Genomic DNA, 15,372 nt, shown 5'->3' on the forward strand with positions numbered 1-15,372 from the left:
GCAATATTTTCTTTCCTCAACTATTTCTTCTCAATCAGCAATTTATATTTTTTCAATTCTCAATTCCTCATTCTAATTTGCATTTTCACCGTCTAACGAATGCTCATCTTCAAATCATTGAAAAAAATCACAATTCATAAACTGTAAAATGTTAACAAAAATAAATTCAGTTTTATCCATCATCACAAGACCAACTTTGCATAAATCAATAAATGTGAAGAATATCTCTTTGAACTTTTCACATTTATAAAAAAATTTTGCTAGATTCTTCAATGTTGTTAACCTACAAATTAGAGCCATTACTCCATAATAAAAACTAATTGAAGTAAAATGATTTCTTGTTATTGAGCTATAACTTGATTATGACTGCCCAAAATATCCATTTCTTTTCGATGAATCTTTAACAAAACTCCATAACTTTTTTTAGCCATCTTGCTTTCTTTGTTTGCCGTTGATTTCATGAAGGTTGTAGCTTAGATTTCACAAGGTAGCAGCTTTAATTTCACAAGTTTCTTGCCAAACCTTTCATAAGCTTCTATTTTGCTAAAATTTCATAAAGTTATTCGAATTTGGGGTTTAATGTTTGTGTATTGAATTTGAGGTTTATAGTTTAAAAAGAAATTAATTTTTTTTACTTATTCAATTTTTTTTATAGAATATATGGCCACATAAGCAATCCATGTAAGCATGACATGTCATTTTGTGTTCAAATGATAGATTTTTATTAGCTAAAATAGCCAAGTCAACAACTTGGCTAATGGAGTTAACTTTTGGACCAAATTGATACACAATTTCAGAGTTTAGGTACCTATTTAGAAACTTTTTTAGTTTAGGTATCAAATCCAAAAAATTACAATAGTTCAAAGGTTATATAAGACATTATCCCAATAATTAATAAAATAATAAAATGTTTATTACAAATTATGATCTCCATGGACATCTTATTTTATTATGTCCTTCTTTATAGCAAAATCCATATGTCATCTTCCTCCCACCCTTGACAAATTGGATCCATTCTTTCCTTCAAATGGTTCTCTTTTTATTTTCTTTGTAGGTCTACCAAGTATCTTTTTTACCAAATGAGGCAAAACTGGTTCATTAATGTTTTTCGACCAAAATAGCTTTCCACTAACTGGGTTTAACATAAATATTTTTTCCTTATAAACCATGAATTTAAAAAATTAAATAGTTGTAGACCCTTATACATGATTGCACTCATAACATGCTGACATAAAACTCTAGAAATGTCTTATCTCCTACAAAAATATGAATGTTGTAACATGACAATGGAACTTTCTCTCTCTTATTTTAAAACATTCTCTCAATAAACTTCATACCTCTCACTCTCATTCCATTCAACATTCCAGTTTCCATACAATTAACTTGACTTTTCAAGTTTATCTACAATTCTGGGTCTATAATCAGTCTTTTATTTTATAATAGACTTTTATTTTTCTACCAACCTTTTCATTATATAAGCTCTAATATCCTCTAGCATGCTATTGATAGGCTTACATATAGCTTCCAAATTGGCACCATTAAAAGTTTCACACTTCTTATTATCAATGACATCATATTTAATGATGTCATTAAAGAAAGCTTGGCACCAATCCTGAATAAGCCATTTCTGTAGTAACTTTTCTTTTGCTTTAAACCTTCTCTTAAGTCCTTTCATAATTTCTAACTGCTTATTTAACTCAGGTTGGTTAAGAGACCTAGCACATATCCAAAATTGTATTTTTAGGTTCTTTTCTTTATGACTTTTACCGCACTTAGCATAGATATGCCTAGTACACATCCTTTACTCTATAAATGGTAATATTTTTCTAACAAATTTTATCAAACCCTAACAAAGTCAAAATAGAAAAAAAATAATTAAATGTATTATAATGCAATAATTATACCAATTAAATACATAATTTGAGAGGCATACATAATTCAATTAAATATTAAAGTAAGAAAATATTAAAAAAAATAGATATAAGTATCATACCTTTTGCATATCACTTATAATAACCTATCTTAATCCACTTGAATATTCAAATCATCACAAAGTTGCTTTATAAAGCATGACCATTTCTTAATATTTTTTTCACCACTACCCATGCAATTAGGAACATTTGATTGTTCTCATCCCTCTTCACAGCCATAAGTAATTGACTCTTAACAAGCCTTTTAAGAAAACACCAATCAAAACCAATAATGTGTTTACATCCTTCCAAAAATCCTTGCTTCAATGTCCTAAAACATATATATAGGTTGTCAAATTAAAGGCATTGAATCAAGGGTTGGCTTTTTAGATATAAAAAAGATGGTGCTCTCTGGGTTAGTTGAATTCAACTCTTCAACATAATCATTCGAAGATACAAAATCCTTATTTTACTTCTTTTTCATCCAAACCCCTTGACTGCTCTATAAACATCATAAGTAACATTAACCCATAACAAAGTGCCCTCAAATGCCTTAACATTGCATTAATATGTGCACCAAACCTTCTAGAAATAACAAAGACTGTCACTCTTCTATTTTTTAAATGGATAGGCATAAAGGTGTAATTAAGCCTAATCGAGACAACACAATGAGAGGCTCGAGCTCGACTTCTAACTCTGACTCGATACTCAACTCGAATTCAATTGAGTTTCATTTTCTAGCTTGAACTCGATTAGTGATCAAATCACGCTACTCAAATTTACTCAATTAGGCTCAATTAATATGTAAAATAAGCTCGATTCTTACACTCGACAAAAGCGCGATTATTTGTGTTTGAGCTTAAGTTCGAGAGTTTTTACAACTATTTTTTATCAAACCTAATAAATATTATATTTTCAAGAAATAACAATAATAATAGCAACAACAACAACAATAACAACAATAATAATAATAACAACTTACACAATAACCAAATTCAAGCAAATAAAAGTCTCATCAAATGATTCAAATACAACTCACAAATAAAAGACATAATGAAACTTAGAAATTAAAGTCTTAATTGAAAGAAATTAAATATTCAAGCAAATAAGTCCACAAACAAATTACAACAAACCAACAACAATATATATGTTGTGTTCACAATATTATGTCTTTAAATGAACATTTATACTATATTGTTTTCCAACAAGCGTACACAAAAAAATAATTACAAAACAAACAAATTATAATTAACAATAAGAATGATAGTAAAAGCACCCATGTAAAAAAAATATTATGATATTATTACAATGATCAATAACTTTAAATTTTTAACATTAGCATAAACAAGTATTATATCTTGTCAATTGCCTTATAATCAAAGTAGAAAAATATAATGTCTTGTCAATTGCCTTAACATAAGTTTCTGTCGTTAGTTAACTAATGGTTCGTGAACTACAATGCAAAAAGCTCAATCTAGATTGGTTACCACCTATTTTTTTTTAGTGATGTTGGGACAAATTAAAAGTATTTAGTAATAATATTTCATACATGTATAAAAGACACTAGATGTATTTACTTTAAGGGATTTTTACTGCAATCTCAATTGGTTTCTTCTTTTTCTATATAGATAAAGTAAAGAAAAATAATTAAAAATTAGATTAAAGCAATGATAGTCACCCAATAACAAAATAATAATAATAAAAAAAACTCATTTTGTTCTTTTTTTTCACTCTATGAAGATTTCGACACCAATCTCCTCCACAAAGTAAAGCTTGCATTATGTTAGAAGCTAAAAAAGCATAATAAGTATCAATAACTTTACCTCCTACACTAAAGGTAACCTATGAAGTCACTGTAGTGATAAGAATAACAAGTATATCCCGAGTTATCTTGGATAAAATATGATACTTCAAAGTGCTTACTTTTCACCATTCCAAAGATCAAATTTAATGGAATCTCTTTTATAAATAAAGCAATCCTCAGCTAGATAGACATCTAAATCAGATTGTTATGGTTAAACAGTTTCAACTGATTTTACATAATTTATAAACTCAGACAAACCAAAAATAAAAGCTTATATATTTATACCGTTAATCCACTATTATACACTTGAGTTTTAGCACTATGCTCATTATCAAATTGATACTCACGAATATATTTCTTATAAATCTCATAAAGAGCATCTTGAACTCTAACAATATTTTGTTTTGCTTCTTTATCAGGGTATATTCGAAGAAAGCAAAACTCAATCACCTTTATTTTGTACATTGGATCTAAGATAGCTATTATAGCCATTAACAAATTACATTTTCTTTAATACTTGTCAAATTTACTCTTCATTTTACGAATCATTGCTTGAACAAATTCATTTTCATCATTCATCCTTTTATCCAATAATACTTTTACTTGATAAACTATATTCAGAAATAGGTTTGAAGTTGGATAATCACTTCCAAAAATGATTTTAGTGGCCGAATTAAAAACTTTTAAAATCTCACAAACTTTCTTCACCTTTTTCTAATCTTCATGACTTTGACAACATTCATAATGAGATTCTAGTTCTTTTAGTCTTAAAAACACTTTTTTAAATTTATTTGCAACTGACAACATTTTGAATGTTGAATTCTAATGTGTTTTACAATAAAAAATGAGTTTTCTATCAGGCAACTTTAACTGTTATACTATGTTAAAAAATAATTTAAGTCTTGCCTCATTCTGATTAATAAAACTGACATTTTCATGAACATCACTAATCACATTCTAATCTTAAAAAAATCATCTTGAACCATGAGATTTAAGATATGTGTACAACACCAAACATGAAACAATTTTTCTTCATAAAGCAACCTTTATTTCTTGAAAAAATGTCATTAAGAATTTTAATAGTCACATCATTGCTTGAAGCATTGTCCACAAAAAGTGTAAACACCTTATTTTCAATTCTTCATTCTTTTAGACACTTAACAATACAATCGACAATCTCAACATCATGATGAGGATCCAAACAAAACTGATAATGCGTTTTTGCAATCTCCAATTAGAATATATAAAGTGTGCTGTAAAAACTACATGCTCAATCTTTTGATTACTTGACTTTCACAAATTTATCATCAAACAATCTTGCTGACAATCTTCAACAGTGCCTTTAGTTTTTTTTTTCTATTTCATAAACTTACATGCATTCTTTCTTAATAGTATTACGTGATATCTTTTTTCATTCATGCATCTCACATTTTTGCTTCATGTTAAAACCTTTTTTTTTCATAATCAAAAAAGGATGTTTGTGCATAAAGATCAAATGTGCAACTGTCTCTCTCGTCTTTGCCACATCAAACTTGCCATCTATGAGAGCAAGTAGTATCTATACATCACCATATTTGTCTACTGATTAGAAGTTGATCATTTGTTGTTGATTTTAAAAATTTTTTTGCTTAACACAAGTTATCAAGTGCATCTTAAATTGAGTTGTACTTTTACATGCATTTATAGCTAACTTCTTCTTACAATGGACACACTTTTTTTTTTAGAACCATCAAGAAAATTGATTTCTTTGAACTCTAACCAAACAACAGATATATTTTACCTTTTTTTTCATTACCATTCTCACCCTTATCAGGGTCAACATCATCACATTCTCTACCATTGTTATTGGTGACTAGTGTTTTATTTGTGTTACCATTAATGGCATCTAAAGTTTCATTTACTGAATCATTATCATCATCTGACACAATACGACTAGCAAAAGAATTTGTTACCATTTGAAATGATGCAGAGGTGATATTTAACATGGTTAATGACATGTTTAGTTCTCTATATATAAAAAAAAAAAGACAAATCAAAACAATAATTCAATTTTAAGATCAAACAATAATGCCAAACAAGTTGCTGGAAACATGTGTTGTAAATTCTTTCGCTATAAACATGCCAAACAAATTGTTAGAAACAAGTTATTGGAAGAGTATTGAATTTAGTAGTAAATGATAATCATATATGGGAATTGCAAGCAATATACATAGTCCTTGATAGATATGACAATTGATCAATGATTGAAATACAGTGGAGTGACGGTAACTATATAAATATAAAAAAAATCTAAATTGATCCTACAAATGCAGTAACTAAAATAATTGATCCAGGTTTGTCTCTTCATATATCTAGAATGTAAAACTACGTAAATAAAAAAAAATCTAAATTGATCCTACACATGCAATAACTAAAATTGTGATGAAATCAGTAAATTAAACTAAGCTAAAAACTTAAAACTAAAAATTTTAAAAAGAAAACAAAACATAGAATATGCAAAAAATTAATCTTATATTTGAATGAGAAGTGGCATATGAAACCTACCCAGTTTCTAGCATATTATACTTGAACATAACCAAATGGAAAGGTTTTCAATGAGGACTATTGCTAACTTTATTTTTAATTGTATCTTATATGGGCTGGAATGCCTGCAACCATACTTAGCAACCTGAGATTTGTGCTAAAGTCAATAAAATGGCTCAAGTTGTATTAAGTACTATAAAAGACAAAATTTAATGACAGTAATGATTGTTTCCATGAGAAAATTATTGATGCAAGCATAGGAAGAGACAACTAAATGAAGATAGTAGTTGAAGAATAATTCATTCTAAGAGTATAATTTAAAACTAAAGTAGAAAAACATGTAGAATTTTTCTAACTATACAAAATAAAAATCTAGATTAAAAAATATGTAATTAAACTAATGCAGTAACTAAATATTAACTGTAATAAAATATTAAAGTTGCAAAATATAGTAAATTAAAGCCTTAATTGTGCAAAAATCAAAACAGTGTAGCAAAACTGAAGTAGTAGCTAAAAACAATAAATAAAAATTATCTAGAATGAAAAACTATGTGAATAAATAAAATCTAAATTGATCATACACATGCAGTAACTAAAATTATGATGAATGTAGTAAATTAAACTAATTTAAAGATTTAAAACTAAAAATTTTAAAAAAACATATTATACTTGAATGAGAAGTGGCATATAGAACTGCCTAGTTTCTAGCATATTATACTTGAACACTACTAAATGACAAAAGTTTTCAATGGGGATAATTGTTAACTTTATTTTTATCTATATCTTATATGGCATGGAGTGCCTGCAGCCATACTTAACAACCTAGGATTTATGCTAAAGTCAATAAAATGGCTCCAATTATATTAAGTACTATAAAAAACATAATTTAATGATAGTAATAACTGCTTCCATGAGAAAACTACTGATGTAAGCATAGTAAGAAGTAACTTGGTGAAGAGTCACGGGTAGTAGTTGAAGACTAATTCATCAAAATTTTGAAAAGAAAGAGAAATCACAGTAGACTTGGTAACTCTTTCACACTATACTTTGTACCATGCTTTTATCTAGTATACCATGTACAAAAAGTCAATTTATATATCCTCACTTATGTTAAAAATATTGGAATTTCATCTGTAATACCATATATCTTATATTACCTATCGACTACATCACTTACATTGCTAGTTTTGTAGATAATTTAATTTATATAAGCAAAAAATAATTGTAGGCCTATAATGACCAATATTGTAGGCCTATAGTGACCAATAAATATTCTTGGAAACTAAGAGAGAAGTGAACATATACTTATAAAAGTTCAAAGTGGCACAACTAACCTGTAAACTCCAAAAGGTTTTATTAAAGTTGAAATCAACAGAAATGCTTGAAAAAAACATATAAATTAGAATTTATTTTGACACTAACAAGCAAATAGAGTTAACTAGAATGCACCTTCAATAGGTCTTTCTCATATTTGGTCTTATTAGATCAATATAACATTATGAGACATATGTGCTTACATATGCCTTTTATTACCTTACAGAAGGTAAAGATCTGGCTTCTAATTTATTGTTGAAGGACGAGAAGATAACCTAGCCATTCTGGGATCGAGGGAGTGAGAAAGACTAAACCAGTATAAGAAAGATGGTTAGCTGGCTACTACATCAGCATAAAAAAATTGGAAAAGAGTGAGATAAAGGGGCATAGCATATGGGTTTTTTAGTGAGATGAGAGAGATGGGGAGAAAAAGGAAAAGAATAAAATGAAAATTAAGGGGTTTTTAGGTTAAGGGTAAGATAGTAATTTTATAAATAAAATAATAAAAATATATATAATAAAAAAATTCAATTAGGCTCATGAGCTATTCGAGTCGGGTACTAATATGCTCGAACTTAGCTCGTTTAATAAGTCGAGCTGTTCGAGCTCAAGCTGTGCTCAATAATTATTGAATCAAATTTGAGTTTTAACTGAATTAAATTTAAATAGCTTGTAAGAATTAATGTATCGTTTACACTTTTAGGTAAATATGAATGCTTAGACAAATTTTTTTATAATATATGTCATATTAGTATTGCACCATGAGCTAAAAATAGTCTAGTTGCAGCCTTTAGTACTACAAACAGCTCTAACTCTAATTTTATCATTATTTTTATACTTGAATTCAAATCATTTTCTTGTTGAAAAAATTATAGAGAATTTCTTTAAACAATTTTAGATTGTCAAATTTAAGTTTAAAGATAAAATTTTCACACGGGACTACAGATTATAATAAGTGTTCCTAGATTATACTTTTTGTGCATCGTTTTCATTAGATCCATCAGTGTAAATGAAACTGTCAGGGTCTAATGAATCAATGTAATCACCCTTGTACCCATCAAGCTTTTTAGTTTCAAAGTCTACCATTAAATATTCAACTACATTTCTTACTTCTTCACCACCATGGCTGGCATCAATATCATCTGACACACCATCATTTAAACCATGCTTTTTCTTAACATAAACCCATAAACTCTACTTAACTTCTCTAATTCATCATCGGCATTAGAGTCATCATGACAAACCTAATCTACATCCACCAATCTTTCATCACCATCTTGACTTATATTTTCATCTTTATCATTAACACCACTTGTATTTAATCCCTCCACATTTACTTCATCTACAATCATATGGGCATCAATCATATTTATATTGACAGCATTCATTCTAGTATTCATTTCAGCCACATAGCCTTTCTTAATAGTAACTTTATTAATTTCATTGCAGACATTAACTTTATTACCAGACTTAGTTAACTTTTCTCCATTCGAGCCATTATTAAAGTCAGCTAATGTAAGTGTAAGAGACCTAAGTTGACTATTTGGCTCATTACTACCAATCACAACAATTTTATCATTGTTGTCATTTGAACCTTCATCGATTTCAATAGGTTTAGGCAAAGCATTTGGAATGTCACTATCAAGCCTATCATCCAAATGTTCTCTATAAATATCTATTGGCCCACCCATCTTTAATTGACTAGCCAAGTCTATCATATTGGTATCATCTTTTGTTAACAACTTCAATCTTGTTTTAAATGTTTTACTAGATTTCACAAAGTAAATTTTCACTTTTTTTTCTCAAATCATAACTTAAACTCTTCATAGTCCCTAGTATTGTTCAATAACAAACGCAATTTGGATCCTCATCAAATTTATTTACCAAGTCATTCACGTATCTAAATGAATTACGATTTCTTTTGAATTGTTCCCCATGATGGTATCTTGCTTGGCATGGTTCCCAAGTCATACTAAGATGTGACAATCAACATCAAAATAAATAAATAAATAAATATTCATGTCTCCATCATACACAAAAATTAACAAACAAATACATGTGCAACAAATGATAAACATACATAATTCATGAGGCATATCATATAGCATAAACCAAACAAGTTATTCAATGTATAGAAACTAATGTTGCATGAAAGTTTAATGGGCATCATTAACTAATATAAATAAATAATTATAAAAATAAACATTGTAAGACCAATAGCCATTACAACAAGACATGTAGGCCATAGAATCTAACATATGACAACATAACGCAATAGGACCACATAGCACTATAAAAAAACATAAGACCATAATCAACTTTTTAATCATAGATTCAAAAGCATTTAAAAAAAAAAAAAACAAACATGAGTGCAAAAAAACATAACCCTAACCTCAAAGCCAACTTTCTCTATTCAATGTAGCAATCACCTTTTAAGATATATAAAAAAATCTCTTTCTCTAGTTTTATTAAAATATCAATAATAAAAAAGATGAGATTGTTGTCGTTAATATTTAGTGATAAATGGATGAGGAAAGTGGAATCATCGAACCTACGTTTGAAACTCTAACGAAGCACGCTACCCTCGAACAAAAGGAGATGGCTTCACACTTCGAAACTCTAATAAGGAAAGTGGGATTAATGGTTTCACACAAACGGTAATCCTTGATTGCAATCGATAATTTTTGGCTTTCAATTTCTAGTATCTAGCTTTTAGGGCTTCAAATTAAGGTTTATGGGGTTAGGGATTTGGGATTTCAATCAATTAAGAAATGGGGTTAGGGATTTGGGGTTTGTTTTTTGTCAAATTTTGAGTTACGATTGTGAAGGTTTTTTTTTAACTTAATTAAGAATAAAAAAAGTTTTATTTTTTATTGAGAGAAATTATGAAAAAAAATCTTAGTTATAATTTTTCTGGCCATGTGGTATTATTTTGTCAATCATTTAACGAGCCATGTTAGCCTAATCAACATATACGTCATTATGTCAAAATCTACATCATCGATTTTAACGGTAATAAATTGATACCGTTTATGATATGATTGGAATTGTTAAATTAAAATAATAGAGAGACTAAATTTTTATAAATTAAAAAAAAAGGGATTAAATTTCAAAGTTTTGTATAGCAGGCATAATTTGAACTTTTTTTTTAATATATAGACATTTTATTTGACCATCATGTAATATTTTAATATTCAAACACCAATTTAAACTATTTTTCATGAATACTAATGGCATTTTTAATATAAAGGAAGCTATAACTTATAATTTGGAATAAAAAATTATAAGTGTTGAAATTTAAATTTTAAATATATTAAATATCAATTATAAAATATAATTAGATAAATCAACTGAATTAATTTTTGAGTTCAAAAACTTTTTTTTTATAATACTTAAGTTATCATTTTCTCTTCAATAGATAGATTATTTAGATTTACCATATAAATTTTATACATTGTTCATAGTCTATATTTAAAATAAAGCTCAACTTAGGGCTATGCTCAAAGATTGGGCTAGGAAATTAAAGAAATACAAAATTTTAACAAAAAAATCTAATTTTAATCAACTACAAAGTGAAAAAGTATACATAAATTAAAACGGTTCCTTTGATTGCCCTCTTTGCTGAGCCAATTCTTTGATAATTTTCTTCTGAAAATCAAAATTGTAGAGATTTTAGAATATAAAAGAAATTACAGTCTAAAAATAAAATAAAAAATTATAAATATTATTGAATTTCAAATTTATTATAAAAATTGCATCTGAATCCCAAACTTGTCCCACGATTAAAAAGAAGGTATCAATGATAATGAGCTGGCTACGTTGTATGGATACCTCCATAACTCTGCCTTGTCCTATTTCGATCTAAGTAAAGCATAATCGTCACTATTTGTGCACACGTCTGACCCCGTCTTATCCTGTAGCTGGTATACATGATGTGGAAGCCAAAATGAGAGACTATGAACTAATCATTTTCTCTTTTTTAATTATACTGAGTTTTTGGCAGTGAAAATTTTGATTGAAGATGAGGAAAGACAAGAAATAACATATATTCATATCTTTTTTTTTTTTACTAATTTTGTTGAATTATATTCTCAACATTTTTGTAGTCTTTTGGGAAAGTATCTTTTCTTAAACTTTTTAGCAAACAAAATAAAATGAAGATTTAGCTTGCTAGCTCCTCGGTAATGGTTCTCTTTGGAAATCATCGAGTCATTGATTTGCCTCATCTTTGGCATTGAGTCATGCAAAATGGAATATAAAGAACAAACAAATAGTTGGCATCTTTGGCACTCAACAATTGAGCAGTATGTACATAAAATACAGGCTTTTAGGTTGTTAGAAAGTAACCGTTTAGCGTATACAAAAGTGAAGAGGCACTACATTCATTAATAGATTAACAGATTAGTATTTGATTACATGGTGGCGCAACCAAAGTTCATAAATAACCATGTGGAATGCATCATACGTTACCGGTGGTGAATTCCATTGGAAGTGCTTCTGAACCTGGTAAAAGAAATTGCACAAGAAATTCTCATCAATAAATGCAGGTAAATTTTTAGATTGAACTTCAATTTTAGTGAAAATTGATGAATTGGTATAGCAAAGGAAGGCTATTACCTTCACTAAGTTCTTATGTAGTGTAACAAATTCCTCATGAGATATGTTCTTTAGGATTTGCTTGAGCTCATACACATCATTCTCTCGAAGGACAACAGCAAATTTTCGCCAATCAAGAATGTCATTGAATGGCAGGTCATAATAGTTGGATAATATTACTGCAAGAAAACATGCCAAGTAGGTTAAGCGAAACATTTTTAATCATTCTCTCTGGGGTGTTTAAAGGAATAATAAGTTAAGAAATAACAAGGGGTGTCTACAGGAGAAATAAGTTAACAAATAACAAGGCAAAAAAAAGAAATTACTAGCAGAAACTTGGATCTAAAATAAGGCAATCTCACTGTTTCTTCAATCCCTTTAAAAAGTTAAAGCCCCTACTCCAAACTAGTTCTAAAGTTTCACAAATCTTCTTCCAGGCATAAATTATTTATAAGGTTGATGCACATTGTGTTTCTGACACATGACACAATTGAGGTAGAGTGTAAATCAACTCTTATGGCAGAACTAGAGGACATCAGAATCTAGGAGATATTTATGCTGGCTGTAAAACTAGATAAGTCAGTAAGGTTGAATATGGCTCGTACTTTATAATGGCCTAAGAATTAAGACTCTTCGATTATGCTGGGATGCTAAATAAGTTCTGCTCTGCACTCTGTCACAGTAACAGAGATAATCCCAAGTTTTTATGTGAATAGAAATTTTTGAAAATGCTTTTGCTGTGCTCCACAGGGGGTGCCCACAAGAATCACACCTTCTCAGATATGGCCAGCCTTTAGGAGCAATCCTATCATTACATCCCTCAAAGTGTATTCTGATTTTTCTTACCAGGTTTAGTCACAATAGCTATGTTTTAACTGGTATTTCAGCAAAGATCTTCTCTATCACCAAAAGGAAGTCTAATCACCCCCACTACAGCATAGCAAAGAGACAAACTTATTCCGTTTATGATTTTGTTTTAAGTTCCTCACTCGAATTTGTATTTGTAGTTCTATAAGTTCCTCCCTTCTTTTGTAGCAAGCCTAGTCCAATAACTTGGCAATTCACATGCAACAACAGGCTAGCAATAAGCAACTAACAAAACACAGATTTCTAAATCGTCCTTCACTGCAGCAACCACAAGAAGTTGAGAATGCTTACCAGGAACACATCCATAATGGATCGAATCAGCTATACGAGCACTGTTGACCTGAGAGCCACCAGGGCATATGCAAAATTTAGTTCTGTAAAACCTCTTCTGGTATACTAAATGTCCAGTAGCCCTGCTTATTCTATTATTCGAAATGTCAAGTTCAGTATCATTCTCCCACACACGAGCCAGTATAACTCTAATCTTCGAGTTCCTATGACCAGCCCAAAAACCAAGTGTTGTCCTGCAAAACATGCTTCTAGTTAGTATAAAGCTAAAATTACATTCCCAACCATTTCAAACAAAGACAACAATGTATTAAGTATAAAATCATAAATATCACTATGATCAATTCCAAAATGCACTCGTTAACATTTTCCTTTGATAAACTAAGGGATTTTATTTTACCTATTTTCTACATCGTTTCCGCCGGCTGGAAGAGCAAAAGGCTGCAAAACTTGGGGAAGAGCAACATCTTTATGAGGAATGAATCCAACATCATAGCTTGGAGAACAGACAACACGAATGGCATTCTTTACAAGAAAAGGAACACCTTCCGTTGCCCTAACACCGACATCATGACAAGTAACAAAGAAATGATCGGCACCTAGTGTTCTATTCCAATAAGGATATTTAGCTATTAAACTATCTACATAATTCTCAACAATTATTGTCATATTCTCATACGATGTGCCCTGCATTAACCGTTTGAAAAAAAAATCAGTTTCCAAATTAAATAATTTACGTAGATCGATCTCATTATATATATATATATATATATATATATATATATATTTATTTATTTATTTATTTATTTATAAAAGAAATTTTTTCTTGGTTTACCTTGCCGCGCATTTTGTGACAAGAAATTGGGATAAAAAAGAGGTGAGCTTGATCTGGATCGTCCGTACGAAATCGACTCTCGCGAATATTCTGGAAAAAGTAACCTTCGCTGGCGTATTTACCAGTCAGTTTCCGGGGAGTTTGATAGAAAGTTTTCGGATCACCGTCGGGGTAAATGTAAATCCTGAACTTCCTCTCCATCTCTTCGAAATTCAACTTGAAAAGCTTCGGTGAATGGTAAACATCGGTAAACAAGTCGTCATCGTCGTTGTCGTCTTCTCCTTCACCGATATTGTTTGCCCTTTTGTCAGCAACGAAACGTGCATGAGAGGGATGGGTGGCAGTGGTGGAGGGAAGGAGAGTGAGCTGAGGAGTGGGAGGCGAGAAAGGAAGAGGACGGAGGGATTTGAAGGAGAAGTAAGTGAAGAAAATAAGGGTCAGAATGGAGACAGTGAGGATGGATCCCTTTAGAGAAAACAGCTGAGATTGCTGTAACGGTTGCTTTCCACCTATCATCGCCAGTGATTACGGTGGATTCCGGCGACGATGAAGGTTTTGTATCTTTCCTTTTTCTTGAAGTGGCGGCGAAGGTGGGCTGGATTTGAGGACGAGATGAAGGTAAAAACGAAGGATTTTCTTACTGCTTTTTGTATACGGAGATTGACGTTATAGGAGACTGTATAATTCTTTCTTGTTTGAAAATCATGCTCAGTAAAACAGTTAAAAAAAAAAGTAAACCGCTTGAATAAATTGGTAACTTTAATTTACTAATTTTGATTAATTTAGTATAAAAATAGTTTTTAATAGGATTGGGAGCTTTTATTTTAAATATAATTTTTTAAAAATTTTAAATAGACAACCGTGCTAGATTTTGTTTACTTATATTTCCCCTTTGACTTTATTCATAAGATTATGGTACTTTGAATTTAAAAAAAAATGACATTTTGAATAAATTGTGGATAATGTGAGATTCAATTACCATCATTTTTTTATTAATACCATCTAATACAAGCCAATGATGCATTATGTTAATAACAACTGGTTTGCTTGATTTGTTTATTTAATTTGATTTATTGACTTATAATATTTTATTATAACATAAATTTTTTTAATAATTTCATAAAAAATACTATCTAATAAAATTATAATAACTTTTATGGTCAAGATCTATAATTTATAATTGAACTTAATAAATATGGACAGTGATGACAAGTGTATTAACATATTTTATCAAA

General features: G+C 29.5%; 1 protein-coding gene across 1 annotated transcript; it reads right to left on the bottom strand.

Moving 5' to 3' along the window:
* Positions 1-11,807: 11,807 nt before the first annotated feature.
* Positions 11,808-14,785, bottom strand: LOC111316151 (putative glycosyltransferase At5g03795). The gene is made up of 5 exons (XM_022918161.2): positions 14,138-14,785; positions 13,703-13,989; positions 13,306-13,538; positions 12,169-12,326; positions 11,808-12,054 (listed from the first exon to the last, which is right to left on the bottom strand). Exons 1-5 carry the CDS (start codon positions 14,651-14,653, stop codon positions 11,953-11,955), a joined length of 1,296 nt encoding a protein of 431 aa, XP_022773896.1. The 5' UTR covers positions 14,654-14,785; the 3' UTR covers positions 11,808-11,952.
* Positions 14,786-15,372: the final 587 nt, after the last annotated feature.

The sequence above is a fragment of the Durio zibethinus genome, chromosome 24, assembly GCF_047325235.1.
Source record: "Durio zibethinus cultivar Kanyao isolate XHJ-2024 chromosome 24, ASM4732523v1, whole genome shotgun sequence".
Taxonomy (NCBI): Eukaryota; Viridiplantae; Streptophyta; class Magnoliopsida; order Malvales; family Malvaceae; genus Durio; species Durio zibethinus.

Coding starts and splice junctions, on each gene's coding strand:
- LOC111316151 (XM_022918161.2), bottom strand. CDS start 14,653: ATGATAGGTGGAAAGCAACCGTTACAGCAATCTCAGCTGTTTTCTCTA. Junction 13,539..13,702: donor GGAAACGATGTAGAAAATAG/GTAAAATAAAAT, acceptor CATGTTTTGCAG/GACAACACTTGGTTTTTGGG. Junction 12,055..12,168: donor TACATAAGAACTTAGTGAAG/GTAATAGCCTTC, acceptor TTCTTTTACCAG/GTTCAGAAGCACTTCCAATG.